Raw genomic sequence first — 18,918 nt, 5'->3', positions numbered from 1 at the left:
CAGAATCTTCAACTTCAACTACAACAAGGTATATAAAACAATACCTCATTACATTAGATGAACTAGAGCGTAAGGTCATAAATTTACATCGCTAACATTTTGATCTTATGATCTATTATATACCCCGGACTGTTTACCCGTAAGGTACTATGTAAAGTGAGCCTCTTCTGGCTTTAAAAAACGTGAATGAAAGAAATTTCATCGCATTCGGTGGTTTCCTTTGGTTCTTTACAGAACTCTTCAGGTGGTAGTTCACCGGGCAATTTCCAGTAAGCATACCAGTAAGTCTCGTTATCTCGTATTTGTTCAATGAAAGGGACCAATTGGTGGAATAGGAAAGAAATATTTTCGATTGTTTCAGATCTGAGATCTTATCCCATGATTCTAATATCTTCTCGTTTTCCCACTTATTTATGACCATGACTTGATGGCTTTTTGGAAAACCTAAGAAAGGTTGTTGACCCATAAAATGAATTGTCCCGCATTTTTTCGTTAGATGATCGCGTTAGTCATTGCGTGTACTCCGGTGTGACCAGATGCCCACATAAGAGTAGCTTTATTGTTTGTTTCCATTGAGATTAGATACAGTTTGATACTAGCTTTGACTTAATTTTATAAAAGTGCTTGCAGGGCTGCCGTGCTATCTATCTGTTACGATGAATATCTTTGAATTGCGGTAGTTACGTTGTGCGCAGTTAGTTTTGCATGTAAAGATGGCGTATATTTCTGCCTGGAAAAAGGAAGATTCTGAACCCGTTGGGAAAGCGAGCTTATTTCCTGGGCTATATATTCCTGCCCACCCGTCTAAGGAAGGTAATTCCAATCATAAGCGAAATAAATCGCATCCGCTTGCCTTAGTTCCAGCAAAACCTAGTCCACACTTAATATGCAAATTATCTGGTGGTAGGGAATACGTTGGGAGCGAGTAGATAGTCCATGAATACAGTCCTATAAATATCACAAACGATCGCCATCACTTTACTGGCCGTTTAAACAGTCATTTCCTTTTTCAAATCAGATTTGCCCTTTGCAATTTGCAATCCACTGACTTGAATGTTTTTAGGTTGATGAATACCGTCCCATAAGTCCCCAAAAAACGATAGCCATCACTTTTCTGGCTGATGAAACTGTGTTTTTCGAAGCAGATTCACCCTTTGCAATTCACTGTTTTGAATGTTATTTCGTTTCAGGAGTGTAGTGATGGATCCAGGTTTTGTCTATAGTCATGAATGAAAAAAATCCGAGTTATTTTGCTAAAATCGTTTCATTAAGGGAAATGTTCTGTCGAATGCGTTTTTGGTCCAAAATGAGCAAATTCTGTATTCAATAATTTTAGTCATATACGATGATATTGTGTTTCAAAAGCAAACGTCACATTTAAACGATTTTTAAACATTAACTAGGTATCCAAATTTCGGTAATAATCTCCCGTTGCATGCGCAAATATATTAGTCATCTTGTCAGGTTGAGGTTGGAAACTTTCAGACAATCCTCGTATCCAGCTCCTCATATAAAGGAAGCTTTGAACATTATCTTTAAAGGAAATCATCCATAATGATTATAAGTATTGCCACTCCAATGTGCCAGGCAACGAAGAAGAGAAACAACTCAAAAGAAATTCTTTAATGTAAATATTGGACTTCCTTCTAGCAAACTCTAGTTCGGCAAGACCCGTTGGCAGCTAACCCACGAACTTGTATTTGGCAACAACGAATATGTTAACAAAAATTTCATGTAATTTAATTTTAGTTATTAATTATATAAAAATCGCTGTTTTTAAAATACAAACTTCTACATCATCAGTTAAATCAAACATCATTTATATAACATTTTCATGGAAAATTTCTATACATGTATAAATGCCAGCCAAGCCGTGGACGGACGCTGTTTACTTAAAGTGTAATTTCTTACTATCTAAGTACTTAATTCAACCAGATCCTCTAGGATCTAGATCCACTTTGTATACTGGAAACCACTTACAAATATTTAAATCAGATTAAAGCGCATTAAGTATAGAATCTTCTCATTATTGTTGATAGATAGTTGATATATAGTAAGATGTAAGTATGGTACAATGTTTACCCTTAATATTTCTAAATAAAACTAAAATGAAAGTTGAAAGTTTATTTTATAAGGAGCCTCCAAAATTTGTTAAGTTACATCAATATAATACCAAACAAGTAGAAAATTACTGAAAGATTTGAAAATGTTCCACAAAAAGATTAATTTTCACCTTCGTCGCCCTCTTCTTCTTCATCAAATTCACCTTCCTCTTCTGCAGTTGCATCCTGGTATTGTTGATATTCGGACACTAAATCATTCATGTTACTTTCCGCTTCGGTGAATTCCATTTCGTCCATTCCTTCTCCAGTATACCAATGCAAGAACGCTTTTCTTCGAAACATGGCTGTGAATTGCTCTGATATTCTTTTGAATAACTCTTGGATACAAGTAGAATTTCCTATAAACGTAGAGGACATTTTTAGACCTCTAGGTGGAATATCACAAACAGCAGTTTTTACATTATTTGGAATCCATTCTACAAAATAACTGCTATTCTTATTTTGAATATTCAACATCTGTTCGTCGACTTCCTTCATCGACATCCTACCTCTGAATATTGCAGCAACAGTTAGATATCTTCCGTGACGAGGATCACATGCAGCCATCATATTTTTAGCGTCAAACATTTGCAACACGAGTTCGGGAACAGTAAGAGCTCGATATTGTTGACTACCTCTGGATGTTAGTGGAGCAAAACCAGGCATAAAAAAGTGAAGACGTGGAAAGGGAACCATATTTACAGCTAACTTCCTCAAATCTGAATTCAATTGACCGGGAAATCTTAGGCATGTGGTAACTCCAGACATTGTAGCAGATACTAAGTGATTCAAATCACCGTAAGTTGGAGTCGTGAGCTTCAATGTTCTGAAGCAAATATCGTATAAAGCCTCATTATCGATACAGTAAGTTTCATCTGTATTTTCTACCAGTTGATGAACTGATAACGTGGCATTATATGGTTCTACAACTGTATCTGATACTTTCGGTGATGGCACTACAGAAAAAGTATTCATAATCCTATCTGGATATTCCTCTCTTATTTTAGATATTAGTAATGTACCCAAGCCGGACCCCGTACCTCCTCCTAGTGAATGAGTCAACTGAAATCCTTGCATGCAGTCACAACCTTCAGCTTCTTTTCTGACTACATCTAAAACTGAATCGACAAGTTCCGCTCCTTCTGTGTAATGACCTTTTGCCCAATTGTTTCCTGCTCCGCTTTGACCAAAGACGAAATTGTCAGGTCTGAAGATTTGGCCAAAAGGTCCGGATCTGACAGAATCCATCGTACCAGGCTCCAAATCCACCAATACTGCTCTAGGCACATACTTTCCCCCCGTAGCTTCATTGTAGTATACATTTATTCTTTCCAACTGTAAATCAGAATCACCATGATACGTTCCTGTGGGGTCTATTCCATGTTCGTCCGAAATAACTTCCCAGAACTAAAATTAAAAAAAAAACTTAATTGATTCATATGTTATCAAATATAATTAATAACTTACTTTTGCACCAATTTGATTTCCACATTGACCAGCTTGAATATGAACAATTTCTCGCATTTTATGTTATTTTATTGATTTTAATTTAAAGAAATACCAATGTGTGGCAAATATTTGTTTTGTTGCTAGGGGTCATGAATTGTTTTTTAACTGCCTCCTGTATGTAATATTGCGATAAAATGAATTTTTATTGGCTAACTAACTTCAATGAAATTTTAAATTCATTGGTGTATATATGGTGTCAAAATAATATTAAACTAAAGTCGCGCGTTCATTTAATTCGCGTCATCATTTGAAATACGTCAATGATTCAGTTGCAAACAATCTGTTGAGGAATGTATTAATACGTGCATGTACATTATTTACTAATATGACAAACAAATATGTACCGGGTGTTCCAAATTCGAGGCGTATCATTGGAATCTTGCAAACTGTTATAAGGTGGTATTTGAGGTAACAATTATTAGACGCGGTCAGATTTTAATTTCCAACATATTTAAAATAGAAACTTTAGAGAATCTTATGCGATATCTACATACAAACAAATAGTTTTCCACTAAATGTTTGTGTAGAATCACATTTCACAATATTATTTTCAATCCCGTTGAATTTTGGACATTGCAAAGGTTTGTTTGATGTAAACGGGTACCTTCAATTACAATGTTTAGCTTTGAAAAGATTATAGAATTAAGTTTATTAAGAGTAGTAATAAAGTCATTGATAACAGTTACATCTAAATATGGAAACATGTCTACTAAATTCCATTCAACAAAGAAACTGACAAAACAAGTAAAAAAGTCGTCGCATTCTCGGTGCGAGAGACTATAACGCACAGTTAGCAATCAGTAAATATTTTTAAAAAATACTTATTTCATTGAAAGGATACATAAGTTAAATATAAAAAAAACGAGCTCACTACATGTTTCCTGTAAGAAGATATCGCTGCTACAGACGGACGGACGGACAAAACGCGCATTTAGTGCATTTTTTGTAAAAAATGCGCCAAAAATCACGAAACATTAATTAGGAATTATGTAATGATGAAGTAATGATAAAAGGGCAAAATGCTCAAACACCAAATACATTTTTGAAAATTGCGTTTTAAATACAAACTGTAGAATTGAGGTTATGTAGGTATTTATTTACATTTGCATTGTTTTTAAAAATGAACCACAATGGAGCTGTTCAAAACAAATTCTTTCATAAAAATGTGTGGATAAACAAATTTAGAATATGCATTATTACTCAATGAAGGAGACTATGAAAGACCTCAAAAAGGTAATTAGTATAAAGTATAATTACAAAGAAGTACTTCCATAGTATAATTTTGTATTCAGTGAATCATGTATTTTGGAGACAATTTTAGACTTAAAATAAAACTCACCAAAGTTTATTCCAATTGATTCTTGTGTGCCAAGCTCATGAAATTTGAGCCTATGGGCTTCGTGCACAAAGTGCTCAATAAATTAGAAAGCAATTATAGATAAAGTAGTTGAGAAAATAATGGTCAACCTAAAAAGCCAATTAAACATGGAAAAAAAGACAACATGTGTAGTAATTACACATAGAGTATTAGAGGTTTTACAAGAACAAGTTTGAATAAGATAGAAAAAAATATTTTAGTTATATCAAAAGCAGGTATACAAAACAAACTGTAGGTTAAACAAATCAAAGATAGATTGAGGAGAGGAAACTAAAATGGTACATAAACACGTCACAAGAATGAAAGATAAATGATAAGTGATACAGTTAAAGACAAGTCACATCATAAGAGAGAATACTGAGGAATACCAACAAGATAAATATGTAGGAATAAAAACATATATATGACAGTGTGATAGTAAATAGATGTTACAACTATTTCAAACTTTAATTAGAAAATAATACATATTAGTTATCACACTAGCATTTGGTAAATGGAATTTTGACTATATATTCAGTAATATCCTACATGTCATATCTAGACATTTTAATGTTATCATTCATTACAATATTCAAATCAAAAGTTATGTTTGTAAACAAAAGTCAATATAATTATATTTAATCATAAATACTTAATTATATATATACATAATTAAAACATTTATCTTTTCAAGACTTATCATACTGATATGATTTTGAAACCTTAAAAAGTTCATACATAATTTAAAAAACATATATATTACTTATATTATATAAAAAATTATTGGAATATACAACCAAAACGATAAACAACATATCCTATAATAAAAATATAAAATTTATCCATTTATGAATAGGAATAGCTGCAGAATATATACATAAAATTTATGTAGAAGACACGAATGTAACTTCTTTTCCAGTTTTCTTTATAACATTCAAGATTTCTTCTGCTGACAAAGAGGATTTAACTTTTACTCTTTGATTTTCTAAACTAATAGTAACTTCATCTACACCTTTGCCTTTCAACTTTCCAAGAACTCGTTCCACTGCTCCAGAACAACCATCACAGGTCATGGTTACGTTAAATTCATGAACCTTGGACATTTTACTTGATTATGACTCGTTTCCTTAGTAAAATAATCTTAAAATAACACTTTCTACAAGTTTACACACCTTTCAAATTTGAAAAAAAATACAAGGTTAAAGGCTAATGACTGAACTGAATAGATATGCCGATCGTAGCCGACGTTACCACCCTCTTGTCTTATGTCAATTAAAGGCAATTTTTGATGGATATACCATAATAGCAAGGTTTTTGACATAAGTGACAGCATAGAAATTCCAACCAAATAGCGTTAATCTGTTTTGTGGTCATTGTTTGTGCGTACATCGCTGAAAAACGTGCAAATCGCGCACAACTTCGATTCTAACCTCAATTATGAAATGTTTCAAACTCAGAAGGCGCGGATTTTAGTTTTAAAAGAATTTACAAAATTATGGCGCTACGAACTTTATTACTATATTTAATTGTTCCGTTAGTATTCGTGAGTATTACCGTAAAGTGTTCGAAATTAAATGTTCCGCGAGTATTACTACCCATCTTCAATGACTTTGCAACAAATTTTACTTTGGAAGCTACAGAAGGAGGTTGCTACAAATGGTAAGTGATAAGAACAAAAAAATAAAAAGCCTCATATACCTATGCTCATATACAAAAGCAATCTAATGAGAGGCTTCGAAAGGTAACGAAATTCATGTACAAACCTTATACTGTAATACAACGAACCGAAATGAGAATACATAGTCGACAAGTACATTCCTTTAAATTAGAAGAATTGGTTAAATATTTAAGGTATCACTGCTAAAGTTTCTTAGTGTTGATGCTTTATAGTTACAATCGTTGATGAAATTAAATTTATTACTGTTATAATGTCGTAGGTAGAGATATGGGTAGTAAAAAAATGAAATCCACCCGCCGAATTGAGAAATATTAATTATAAGATAATTTTAAAATATATTCAAGTATTCAAAGAATTTAAAATGCAAATATAGACAAAATCATTGTGGGTAGCTAAAATGAAAACAAAAAAAACTTCAAGTTTTAATGGGACATGAATGTAGCAAAAATATTACACAAAACAAGCAAAAAATAGTTGAAACATTTAGAAAATTAGGAGGAAATGGAAAACAAATATACAAACCTCACTCAGAATATACAGAAACCACCGCTAAAACAATTATAAAAACTGTGACATGCCTCAGAATTAAATATCGAAAAAGTTTAGCTTTAAGAAAAAATTTACCTCAAAACTAAGCTTTAGAAGCAAACAGGATCACAACACCATATTAGGAATGAACAGAAATGCTATCAATTGGTATAAGGATTGCCTTAAAACAGCAGATATAACTGAAATAGGAATGTATGGGCTCAGTAACAAACACTCTGAAAGCTTGGGCAATAGCAAGTGTTTTTCAGGCAAAAATATATACATTTGAAACATGTGTTTACCTCAATTTGGAAAGGAATTATCACACAGGAAATTATCATCTTGTCTGATAACCAAACAGTCATTAGAGTGGGTTGTCACTGTGTAAAACTGTTTCATGAAATGAGTCTCGCCTTCATACTCACCCCGACACTTGTTTTGTGAGTATGTTTCAAAGTGGGCCAACGGCAGGAGGTTTTTAGATTACACATCAAATCAATACTAAAAAAGAAGATAGACAGGGAAAACCCAGTTATTGGAATACAGCAAACAAGGGGACACAATAGATCCTTTGGGTTGCAGTGTACTTGACTCCCTTAATCACAACATACATACCTTCAAAACAATTGGCAAGTAAAGAAGAAAATAGAAAACAAATATACATTCACCTATAGCAAACTAATAACAATTACAGTAGTCATGAATTAAATAAATCCTGCATATTTCCAAGGTTTATAAAATTATGCTCTCATTTTCACAGGAGTACAACTAGATATGATATAATACAAATAACCGCCTTAGATGAAGATCCTGAATTGGAATGCTCAACTAAGGCCCTAGTGAGTACTGTAACAAAAGAAGCAGCAAGGAATATGGCTGTTGTTTTAGCCGAAGATACCAATACCAAACAAATGCTCAGATGTGATGTTATGGTAGATGCTATTCATGAACTAAGGATCACCACTACAACAAGAGAGCTTTTCATGGAAGAGGCACCAGAAGACTTTGAAGTTAATGCTTATGATGATCAGGGTAACCTTTGTTTTAATATTTATATTTCAATAACCACTAATTTACAATCTGCAGTTAGCCATTTAAATAGTTTTTATATGATTTTCAAACATCACTAGATTTCATTTGTTTGAGTAATTCAAATACATTGCTTCAAATAAATTACAATCATAATACTTAGTTATTAATTATGTAGTAGATGATTAAACTAATTAAAATAATCCACTTCACAGTATCTATACTGTTTTAATATAAAATGTAATATTTTTTCAGGTAATGAGTTTTCTTCACTAGAAGGAATAGAGTTTGATTGGAATATAGTATCTTTGGGTCCAAATAGAGAAGCTGTTTTACGATATATTGCATTTAGAGATTCTCCATATGAAACTCCTCCTGGTATAGAAGCTCTAGAGAAAGAATCAAAAAAGGGATACTCTATACTACTAGAGGGAGTAAAAAGTGGATCTGCTAAAGTAAGTATTCATTTCACAATAATTATTATTTTATATGGGAAATAAGCTCTCAGTTTTTTCAGTTTCCGTAATATATATCAGGATAAGTATTTCTATTTTTTACACAGCTCTTTTGTTCCCCCTGCATTTTGATACATGTAGGTTTTTTGTTATAGGTTCCTTTATTAATAATAATATGTTTATAAATTTTCCTTGTATGTAAAAACTCAAACTGCCACTTTTGGTAAAAATCTTATATTTTCTTTGTTTCTTTAGTAGCTTCAAGTTTCCTTGAAATGAAATGCAAAGTGAAAACTAGAATTACTTACAAATTTGCTATAAATAATAATGCTTAGTTTATTAAACTTTGGATAAAAGCACAATTTTTCACTATTAAATTTAATAAAATTCGTTAGGAAAATATGGGTATCTTAAAACCCATAGGCTGATTTGCCATAATGTCTGTGCATGTATTTCATCAGCTTTTTTTTTCAATAAAATAAGTTGGGGTCAGCTAGACCTTAGAAATTACATCTTATTATAATTGGATATAGGATTTAAGCCCTATTATCTCTACTAAAAAACCTAACCGAGTGTTCATTAAGGCTGGTAAAAATATAAAAGTAGAGACCTAATTTTTAATATGCCTTGAATGTGTGAAGCAGTAATTAGAACAAGTATTAAATATATTCTACTTTTTTGCCAACAGGCTTATGAACTATGGGAGATTTCAGAAACATATTCCATTTATTTTGAGTTTTGTCAGAACAGTAAGAAACTATAATTGTCTCGACCCTGAAATAAAACAATTTTGCTAGTTAAGACAACAATGTGTGAAATTATAATAGTGTATAATTTTTCTCTAAAATTTGTAATAAAATAAAAAATTACGGCGCAGTGTATTTCTTGATTTTAATAATTTGTGTCAGTAGAACCAGATTTTGCAAAAAATATAAAAAATATATTTTATTAATTAAGTTCAGTGGTAGTAAAAGTATCAAAAAATTATTCTGCTGCACTGTGTTTAGATTATCTAACACTTGTAATCTTTCAGGTCAGCGTACGATTACCTTACACTGAATATAAACAAATACCAGTTTGTGAGGTACAGCTAATGGTTGTAGCAAATTTGTTGATAACACCCCCAGAAGCTTACATAATGAAAGGAGACACAATTCCTTTCAAAATATTTTTTGTAAGTATAATACGAGTAAATTATTTTTAGTTGCTTTAAACTTTTCATAGACTATTTCAAGATATTTCGATTTGACGTGAGAACTCCATATAAATAGATCAGAAGGTGGTGAAAACAAAATACTATAGGATATTTTTTTAAAGAAATCACTAATTATTGGTTAATTTTTTTGTGATTGTATGATGCAGATATAGATTGGGGGATATGGTCTACTGCAATTTTAAGGTTTATTGTGCCTCATATTAGAACTGTTCCACTGAGACCTTACCTCATCAGGCCATCTTGTTTGTCACTTAGTTCGGGAAAATCGGCAAATTGCAAATACTTGCAGTTTAACCCAGTACCGAATTGAAGAGGTAGAGGCTTTCTCCACCAATTTTCTAAAAATTTGTTTTTTCTAATCCATGTAGTTACATGCGAAGTCCCACATGTAGAATCAGTAAGCACTTATCTTCTGCTTAGCCATACATTAAAAAATTTTTTTTGTCAACAAATTTAAATTTTTCTGCCACCTGGAGACTCGCCGGAATGTTAAACTTAGATAATTTCTGTTTTTCACATTACACATTAAAGTGATATCAAAGTTTCACTAGAAGAAGCACATTATTAACACTATTCTTACGGACACTTCACATATACCTATTCCCACCACGGCTGGTCATGTGACTGGTCTTTCACAACTTATATTTTCAATATTAAATGCAAACCAGTAGCCAGCTTACCAGTATAAAAATATAAAAAAGTTGTCCGTGGCTATATTTCTTCCACATCCTACATATGGCTCTACTATTTTCATAGTGACAAACTCTCCAAGAAGAGCGAAAGGTTCTCCACTTTTATCTTTTCCCAAATATGGAAAGCCGGTTATTATATATTTGCTATGTATATCAAATACTAACCAAAATTTTAATCTTAATTTGTTCGGCTTATTGGGCATGTATGGAATGAATCTACACCTTGCTTTTGCTGGAAAGTTGTTCGTCAATAGTAATAAATGGTCCTAGTTTACAACAATTTCAACTGTAATAAACTTGTACCAAACTTCGGAAATCATGGCAAATTTATCGGTTTGTAACCGTTGGCTTTGTTGATTTATGTGAACAAATCGAATAAATCTCATAATCTCTATACATAGTATTTGAGAACAAAGGCGGGCGCCATTTATTATTCCATACAAGTGTTATATTTATATTCCTAGCCTCATACGCACCTCGCGCATATACACTTGCAAAAAATGCATATAACTTTGCAGTAGACAGTTCCTGTTTCATATCCCTACACTCTAAATGCCTCTTCCTCTGTGCTCCTTCTTATAAGTTCGATTATATTCTTATCAATTATCTCAGAAAATACCGTCCTAACTATAAAAATATGAATAAACACAACCTAACGATAAAATCGTGCCACAACTACTACCACAAGTTTTGTTTGTAATGACTTTGTAGTTTGTAGTTTTAGAGATAATCTATTAAAAAAATGTATAAATCGTACTACCGGTCAAATGACCGGTCGTGGTAGGTAAAACAGACTAAAGATTTTTGTCAGAAAATATAAAAAAATAAGTGAATATTGAAAAATATATCATACATATATATGAGGAAAAGTTGTAAAGCTTATGGCAAATCACTCAAGTGGAATGTAGGAACTTCCAATTGATAATTTAAAAACGGTCATTTGACATGTCCTGGTAGGAATAGAATTAAGCACAATATTATTCCTATAACAATTTAAAACCAAATTGAAACGAATTTTAATATTTCTGGGGCCGTTTTATTAATAACCCGTTGTTAAAATTAAAATGCATTTTACACCTCAAAATATATTTCGTTAAATTATTTTTTAGTTGAAAAATGGTAGGATGGAAGAAGTGGAATTGCCAGATTCTCAGTACTATCTTGAAGCAGAAAATCAACAAATCGCTTTTTCGACAAAAAAAACTGGAGATATAATAGGATTAAAAGAAGGTGTGACTAGGATTGTTTTAAGGGATAGAAACGTCAACAAAGACGATCCTCTGTTAAAATTACCAGCTGCGAATCTCCATGTTGTTGAACCGGATTATTTAGTTTTGAATATTTTACCTCACAAAAATTGGGCTATACTTGTCGCTGATCATCATGATATAGTAGCAGAGTTATACACAGTGTAAGCCATGAAACCAATTAAATTTATAAAATATATAGGCACACATATTTTATTTATAAATTAAATTAAATATCGGCATTGGGTTAAATAATTCAATGTCATTCTCTTTATACAATTCTGCTTTTGAAAAAAATTCTGTTCCTACTATTCATAAGTTTATTCAATTAGTTTTCAATTCAATATGTTTAGACAAATTCAATTTTTAGGGATGATCACAAAATATTTATTGGGAATTTTGTAAAAATAGAAATGGAAGTAACTCCAGAGTTTGTGGTAGTTGAGAAGTCTTTGAATGGTAGTTGGCTTACAGGTTATGGTGTTAAACCATGTGTTGCAGTAGTCCAAGCCAGTCTAGATAGTGTGAAGAGCGAAAAAATTGGCAAAGTCTCTTTTAATAAACCAATTAACGCCAGAAATGACATTTTAATATTTCCAAGGATCAGTATCATACCTTCTGAAGTTATTTTACCTTGGGATCCTGTGACAAGACCAAAGTAAGTATTTGGATCTGTAAATTAAGTTTGAACCAAAAATTCAGTTTATATATTGCATTAAAAATCATTTGGTATTAATTTTGGCGTGCTAAATACAAAAATGATAGTGGAACCAGGAAGTATTTCAAGAATAAGGTCTTTTGCATAATTTTCATCGAAGTAATAACGAACGAAGCTCAAATACTCAGAGTTATATTTATTATTATTTTAGAAATCATATCTAAGGAATTTCAAAAAAAGTTGCAACAATTATTTTCTCTAAAGTTGCAGTTGCAAAATTATTCCAAATATGGTCCTTCAAATTAATATATTAAAAAAGAAATGAAATATTTGTTCATAAAAAAAACAATACAAATACCAGCAGTTGCATAGCAAAACCACCTCTTCCAGACCTATATATGTTGTAGATAAGGGAGCTTACCTGGAGAAGGCTAGGTTGTTATAGCTGTCGGCCATACTGTTGTGACTGTTACCTGAATGTTTCTTCTTGCTCTGCAAACCAGACCTCCACAGCTTTTATTGCCTCCTAATTGGTAGAAAATTTACGACCTTTTAAACTTTTTTCAATTGAGGAAAGAGATGATAGTCGGACGGAGCCAAATCTGCTGATTAAGGAGGGTATTCCAGTAATTCAAACTCTAAATCACGAATTTTTTGCATGGCGTTGTCCTGTAAAAACAAAACACCTTTGGATAGCTTTTCTTTTTAATTTTTTTCCGTAGAGTAGTCAGTAATGTCGCATAGTAATCTCCAGTTATTATTCTACCCAAAAATCAATCATGATTACTCCATGACAATCTCAGAGAACTGAAGCAAGAACTTTTCTGGCACAGAAACTGGTCTTCCCAATCGGTCATCATCTTCTATGAAAAATTTACACTTCTAATAAGTTATTGTTCGTTGCTATGGTAATACAATATTTTGTTTATGCATGGAACTGGTCTAGGCTAACTAGATATCAATACATCCTCGTACTTTTACCTAAATATAATCAAATTGATGCTGTATGTATCTATTTATATTTTCAGCCTTTTCCTTAGAATTTTCTTATGTGAAGATATAGGACTAACTACGCATATGTGGCTCTTAAACAATTTTTCTTTTTTATTTAGGTATGAAATATCACTAACGGCGAAAGGAGGTGACGGTAAATTCATGTGGATTAGTACAGATAACTCCCTAGGTATGGTTAGCCAATCTGGACACGTAAGAACCCAGTCAAATGGATTTTTTGAAGTAGCAGCCGTAATGTTACGTAACCATCACAACAGAGCAAACGCTAAATTTCTCATTTTACCTCCATCACGTTTAGAAATCGTTGAGTTCGTTATGGAAGCCGAAATCGGTTCTCCTGTATATCTACATATAGCATTGTACGCCGAACAGGAAAAAGATGGTCGAGTTATTCATCTGCCTTTTAGTAGATGTCAAGAATTGCCTTTTCAAATAAAAATGTCCGATGCAAAGTTTAGGGCTAACAAGACTGCGACATTGCCGACTGTGGGAATTTCTTGCGGCAACATTGCGATGACTGCCTTAGAAATTGGTACCAGTAAGGTAAAAATATTTTTCTTCAGTATGAATTTTCAATCAACTAAGTAAAATCACATAACAATTTGAAGAATTTTAATTTCAAAACTATCGTTATAAGTGACGGGCATTCTAGGTGGTACATTTATTATTCTAATAATCAAATTTTATTTAGAAAATACTGAAAAAACGATGCATTAATTACATAAGAAGATAGTGTTAACTCTGGAGTAGTCGTGCAAGGTCTATTTGACCCTGTCCGACTAGTTCTATTTGTTTCTGTTTTCTGTAGAGTAGTCAGTAATGTCGAAAAGTAATCTCGTTATTGTTCTACCCTTATCCTAAAAATCAATCGTGATTACTCCATGGCAATTCCAAAGAACTGAAGCAAGAACTTCTTAGGTCTTGGAGAACCAGAATGTCGCCCCATTCCATCGATTGTTGTTTTGTTTCTGGATCGTAGAAATATACCCAAGTATCATCCATAGTAACAATTTGGCTTAAGAAGTCTACATCGTTTTCAAATCGAGCACAGATCGAACGCGATACTTCAACCCTTGCACGCTTTTGGTCAAAATTCAAACATGTGGGGATCCATTTTGCAGAAATATTTCACATATCATCATCTTCAATGGAAAATGTACCTCTTTTGAATCTTGCAGTCCAATTTTTCACGGTCTCATACGAAGGACATTGGTTTATGCATGGAACTGGTCTAGGCTAACTAGATATCAATACATCCTCATCTATCCTTACAACGCTCCATTCGAACCTTTTATTGTTTGAAATAGTGCTGGAATTTCCTTTAAATTAGACTTTACAATTTTATAAAATAAAATTTTGGCTCCACAATTTTTAGTATTTCATTAGGTTTCTTTCCGAAATTGTACTATGAGGAGTTTTTGAGATTTAGCCGAAAGATCTAGGATACTCGCTTTAGTAATATCCTTCAATTTTTCCCAAGCTTGTCATATCCCACTCCCTAATATCCTGAATACTATTAGTTTTGTCCGTGAATATTTGACACGCTTTGTTCAGGAATCTATGTTGAAAAATCAGATATTCTTGAGAAATTAGAAACTCTTAAAATGCTTAAAATCTTCACTAAAACATAACTACAAGAAATATTAATATGGTTTTTTCAATATTGAAATTTTTACTTTTAATGCAAAATATTTAATTTTTATTATTATTCAAATTTTATACTCCTACAAAATACCTGAAGCTTTTCTATATGATTTTAGGTTACCATAACATACTACCAAGATGGAAAAGCGTTAGAAGATTCAGTCACTTTGAGTGCCTTTAAAGCCTTAACTCTCGTAGAACCATGTAATGAAGTTGTACTGGCCGTTGGTACCAGTATTAACTTAGTATATGCTGGAGGTCCTCGACCAATGATCGGTCGTGCTGCAGATTTTCAACGTATCGTCGTCAGTGAAGATGAAACAATAGCTGTAGCCATTGATGTTACCGATAGATATAAACCTCCAAGAGAAGATACTACCGTGGTGGAGGTATTATGTCGAAAAATTGGAGAAACTGATGTAAAATTGATGATAAGCAATACACCGACAGCTTCAAACTGCAAATCGCAAACACATAGTGTAAGAACGAGAATAAATTGTGCCAAACCGAGGAAAATAGTTCTGCAACCCGAATTAAAAATAGCCGATAGCAACGCGTGTCCCATGGATTTGGGTTCTGGTAACGTCGTAGTACAAAGTACAAGAAATATTGACATCGACGTTTCTGTTTTCGACGAGTCCGGACTAAAATTTTTGAACATTAGTAGTTTAAACCTAGGTTGGACAGTTGAACCTTATAATAGTGCTGACGTACAAGTTAATAATGGAGCAATTCCAAAAAATTTGACTTTTGGTGATATACCAATTTCTTTTAGATGGTATCAAGCTCTAGAACCGAGTCTTGATAGAGGACAGGTAGTTGTTAATGTTACTGCTATTGGATACAAAAAAGAGGTGAGTAACTTACTGTTTGTAGGTGGTAGCATATTTTTGATCACATGAATCAATATTAATTAGTAAGTACACGGTAAATTTTTCTTTTTCTCTTGTCAAACAGGTACTTAAACCATACAAAATAACTGCAGAATCTCCTGCATTTATCACCGATGAGGACCACGGGGTAATGGTACCCCCGATTTTCTTCTCCCTGTCTCTTTATTTAGTTGAAGACGCCGTCATCTCGCCGAATATATTAACTGTATTCAACCACCCCGGAAATAAAATCACCGTACCCGTGAAACAAGGTTCCGGTTTCTTTGAACTAGCCGTAAGCGCCGATGACGTGGCTGTCGTTAAATATTTGGAATCATCGAAAGAGATAGAAATAACGCCTCTTAAATCAGGCGAAATGACAGTTCAAGTTATAGATTTATGTTTAGTATCGCGACCTGCTCATTTGATAGTAAATGTCGTATCTGTTGGTATTATAAGAGTGGAGATGGTCGACAAAGTGGAAATCGCTAAATGTATATCAGTCATTGTTAGATTATATGATGAAAATGATAATCTAATGAATATACCCGATCCGAATATGATTGATCTGAGGCCTGAATTTAGGGATAATATTGCTAATATCTATTTGGCGGAAGAAAATCCATTGGAACCATGGGGCTTCGGAGAAGTTCACTACGTTATTACAGGTAAAATAATTTCCATTTTTCGTTATATTTTGTAAGTAAATTGAAAGAAATTCCAAAATTAGCACAATATTTGAATTTTCAATCTCAGTCCAGGAGCTGTTTAAACAAGAAGTCTCCTTATACCGTATATGTATTGGTTTTAATGAAAATTGATAGCTCAAAACTATTGGAATACAAAACTCAAGTTTTCACATGCATTTGCAAAGTAGAAAAATATTTTAAAAAACTGATTACTAACAAAATGGTTTAATGTTTCTCTAGAGTTTGCTTGAAGTGTATATAATAGAAAGTTTTCATTTTCCCTCAGAAAACTATTTTTTTTTCCTAAAGAGTCAGGAAAACCTTTTGAAGTGTGTAATCAGGGAGAAAATTTCTCAATCATACGAGACATGTTTTTTCCTTTATTCCTTTATCCTCTTTAAAAATATCTTGGTTTGTGTCTTAAAAAATATGTTTGCATCTTTGAAAGTATGCTATCTTATTTTTCTCTTCTTTTTCTTATTTAACCGGCCCTACGGTCTTTTGATAACCAGGGCCTTCTCAATAAGCGATTGCCAATTCTTTCTGTCCATGATGTCAACATCATCCGCATAGGCGAGGTCCTGTGTGAGATTATTGCAAATAGTTCCTCTGGGATTCGTTCGGATGCTCCTTGCGGCACCTTTCAGTGAGAAATTAATGTTGATGACATTATTGATGTGTACTGAACTCACTGGTTACATTATCACTACACCAACACTGCTTAAAGTGCGTTTCGATAAGCAAGTTATTGTCGTCAGACAATTCAGAATTATTAGTAGCATTTTTTTATAAAAAAATCTAATCTGATATATTCCAAATATCAGTCACCAAAAGTTCTCATAAATAATATTTATTAATAACAATAATAAACAACTTCTTAAGCTAATTGTTACAAAAGACCATCCTATATCAATACATGGCACCAGAGATATAATTTTTTTAAATATTTCTCAGAATAAACTACCAGTATAGAAAAGATATTTAGTAATATCGGTATTTTACAAAAGAACTACATTAAATATATAACTTCAAATAGATGAAATTGACTGAAAAAAAGAAAACTGTAACAAAAATTATCTAAACCTAGACTATTCTCTACAACTCCACAATCTAGTTTGATATTTGTTTTGCTGTTTTTCATTATATTCCTCGGTTCTTTCGGGGTAATTTCGGTGAATACCTGCCGAATTACTGCACATCATCCGTTTCTGTACTTTGGTCGATTTTCACTAACTTTTTTTTAATAGACCCCAGGGAATGAATTCTAAAATTGTTAGGTTTAAAAGTCACGGTGACTCTTCGATCAGTTTGAATAGAATGTCCGTTCCTCACAACTTTGGCATAATGAACTGAATACTCATCGAACTGAAAATAGTAGATTTAGTCGTTAATTAGCTGGTAATAATAAATTACATTTTATTATGAAATGTTGAATAGAAACGAATGTGTGAAGACATTGCTCAATTTTTAACGAACGTAGCTTAGTCAGTAAACATAGAATTTCTGTTATTTAAATATTCCTCTTGAACCCACAATTTTTTTTTATATTCGCCATGTAAGGTGTGTAGAAATTTCACTTTAAGAGATCTAAGCTTGTATATTATTACATAGTTTAGTATAATAATCTAAAAAAAGGTGTTAACTTGTGTTTGCCCTTCTTAACTTTAATATGTTTTGATATCTCGCTAGTTTCGTTAAATACCTATATTACTTTGTTCACCATACCACAGTTAATCCTAGGACCATCTGAATGTCTTGCAATATCCAAAAAACGAATCGTCTGATGCTTCTGTCAGTGTCTCCTAAAAGACGTAATAATTCAATCTTTTTTCTCATACTTAAACTGTCATTCATGATCTACGATAAAATAACAACTGTACTTGAATAATCTTATCGATACTATATGTATGAATTTACAATGTCAGTTAAATCTACCGTAACTGTCAAACATAATTTTCATGGCAACTAATATTTAAAAAGAAAAATTAGGTCTTATTATTTACTTGGTTGTGTGCAATTGTTTTTTTTTCTTTAAATATTATTATTACACTCATTGACATTAGGAAACGTCACATTTTTTGTAATCTTCATATATCAGTTATGAAAAGTAGTTTTGTAAAAACTGTACATAACTGTTTTAGTTTCAAAGAATAATTCATTAATTACTGTAAAAACTGATAATAATTTCATTATTTAAACTGACAATTGATTTATTATTTTAATTAAAT

General features: G+C 32.3%; 3 protein-coding genes across 3 annotated transcripts in view; 1 reads left to right on the top strand and 2 right to left on the bottom strand.

Moving 5' to 3' along the window:
* Positions 1-2,109: 2,109 nt before the first annotated feature.
* On the bottom strand, positions 2,110-5,726 carry LOC130446709 (tubulin beta chain). Its single transcript, XM_056783103.1, has 2 exons — positions 3,570-5,726; positions 2,110-3,509 (listed from the first exon to the last, which is right to left on the bottom strand). The coding sequence occupies exons 1-2, from the start codon at positions 3,624-3,626 to the stop codon at positions 2,223-2,225; spliced, it is 1,344 nt and encodes a 447-aa protein (XP_056639081.1). The 5' UTR covers positions 3,627-5,726; the 3' UTR covers positions 2,110-2,222.
* Positions 5,708-6,206, bottom strand: LOC130446710 (uncharacterized). The gene has a single exon (XM_056783104.1). The coding sequence runs from the start codon at positions 6,069-6,071 to the stop codon at positions 5,853-5,855; it is 219 nt and encodes a 72-aa protein (XP_056639082.1). The 5' UTR covers positions 6,072-6,206; the 3' UTR covers positions 5,708-5,852.
* Positions 6,207-6,340: 134 nt separating this feature from the next.
* Positions 6,341-18,918, top strand: part of LOC130446266 (nuclear pore membrane glycoprotein 210) — a 29,909-nt gene continuing 17,331 nt past the window's right edge. Inside the window, exons 1-9 of the mRNA XM_056782398.1 lie at positions 6,341-6,627; positions 7,935-8,206; positions 8,459-8,658; positions 9,692-9,832; positions 11,676-11,977; positions 12,184-12,471; positions 13,584-14,028; positions 15,246-15,983; positions 16,087-16,669. Of these exons, the coding sequence (XP_056638376.1) occupies positions 6,464-6,627; positions 7,935-8,206; positions 8,459-8,658; positions 9,692-9,832; positions 11,676-11,977; positions 12,184-12,471; positions 13,584-14,028; positions 15,246-15,983; positions 16,087-16,669 (3,133 nt within the window). The 5' untranslated portion in view covers positions 6,341-6,463. The remainder of the gene's footprint in view (positions 6,628-7,934; positions 8,207-8,458; positions 8,659-9,691; positions 9,833-11,675; positions 11,978-12,183; positions 12,472-13,583; positions 14,029-15,245; positions 15,984-16,086; positions 16,670-18,918) is intronic.

Source organism: Diorhabda sublineata, chromosome 7 (genome assembly GCF_026230105.1).
Source record: "Diorhabda sublineata isolate icDioSubl1.1 chromosome 7, icDioSubl1.1, whole genome shotgun sequence".
In the NCBI taxonomy this organism is placed as follows: Eukaryota; Metazoa; Arthropoda; class Insecta; order Coleoptera; family Chrysomelidae; genus Diorhabda; species Diorhabda sublineata.
Note: the sequence above shows the minus strand (reverse complement) of the source record. Positions and strands in the feature narration are given on the sequence as shown.

Coding starts and splice junctions, on each gene's coding strand:
- LOC130446709 (XM_056783103.1), bottom strand. CDS start 3,626: ATGCGAGAAATTGTTCATATTCAAGCTGGTCAATGTGGAAATCAAATT. Junction 3,510..3,569: donor GAAATCAAATTGGTGCAAAA/GTAAGTTATTAA, acceptor TTTTAATTTTAG/TTCTGGGAAGTTATTTCGGA.
- LOC130446710 (XM_056783104.1), bottom strand. CDS start 6,071: ATGTCCAAGGTTCATGAATTTAACGTAACCATGACCTGTGATGGTTGT.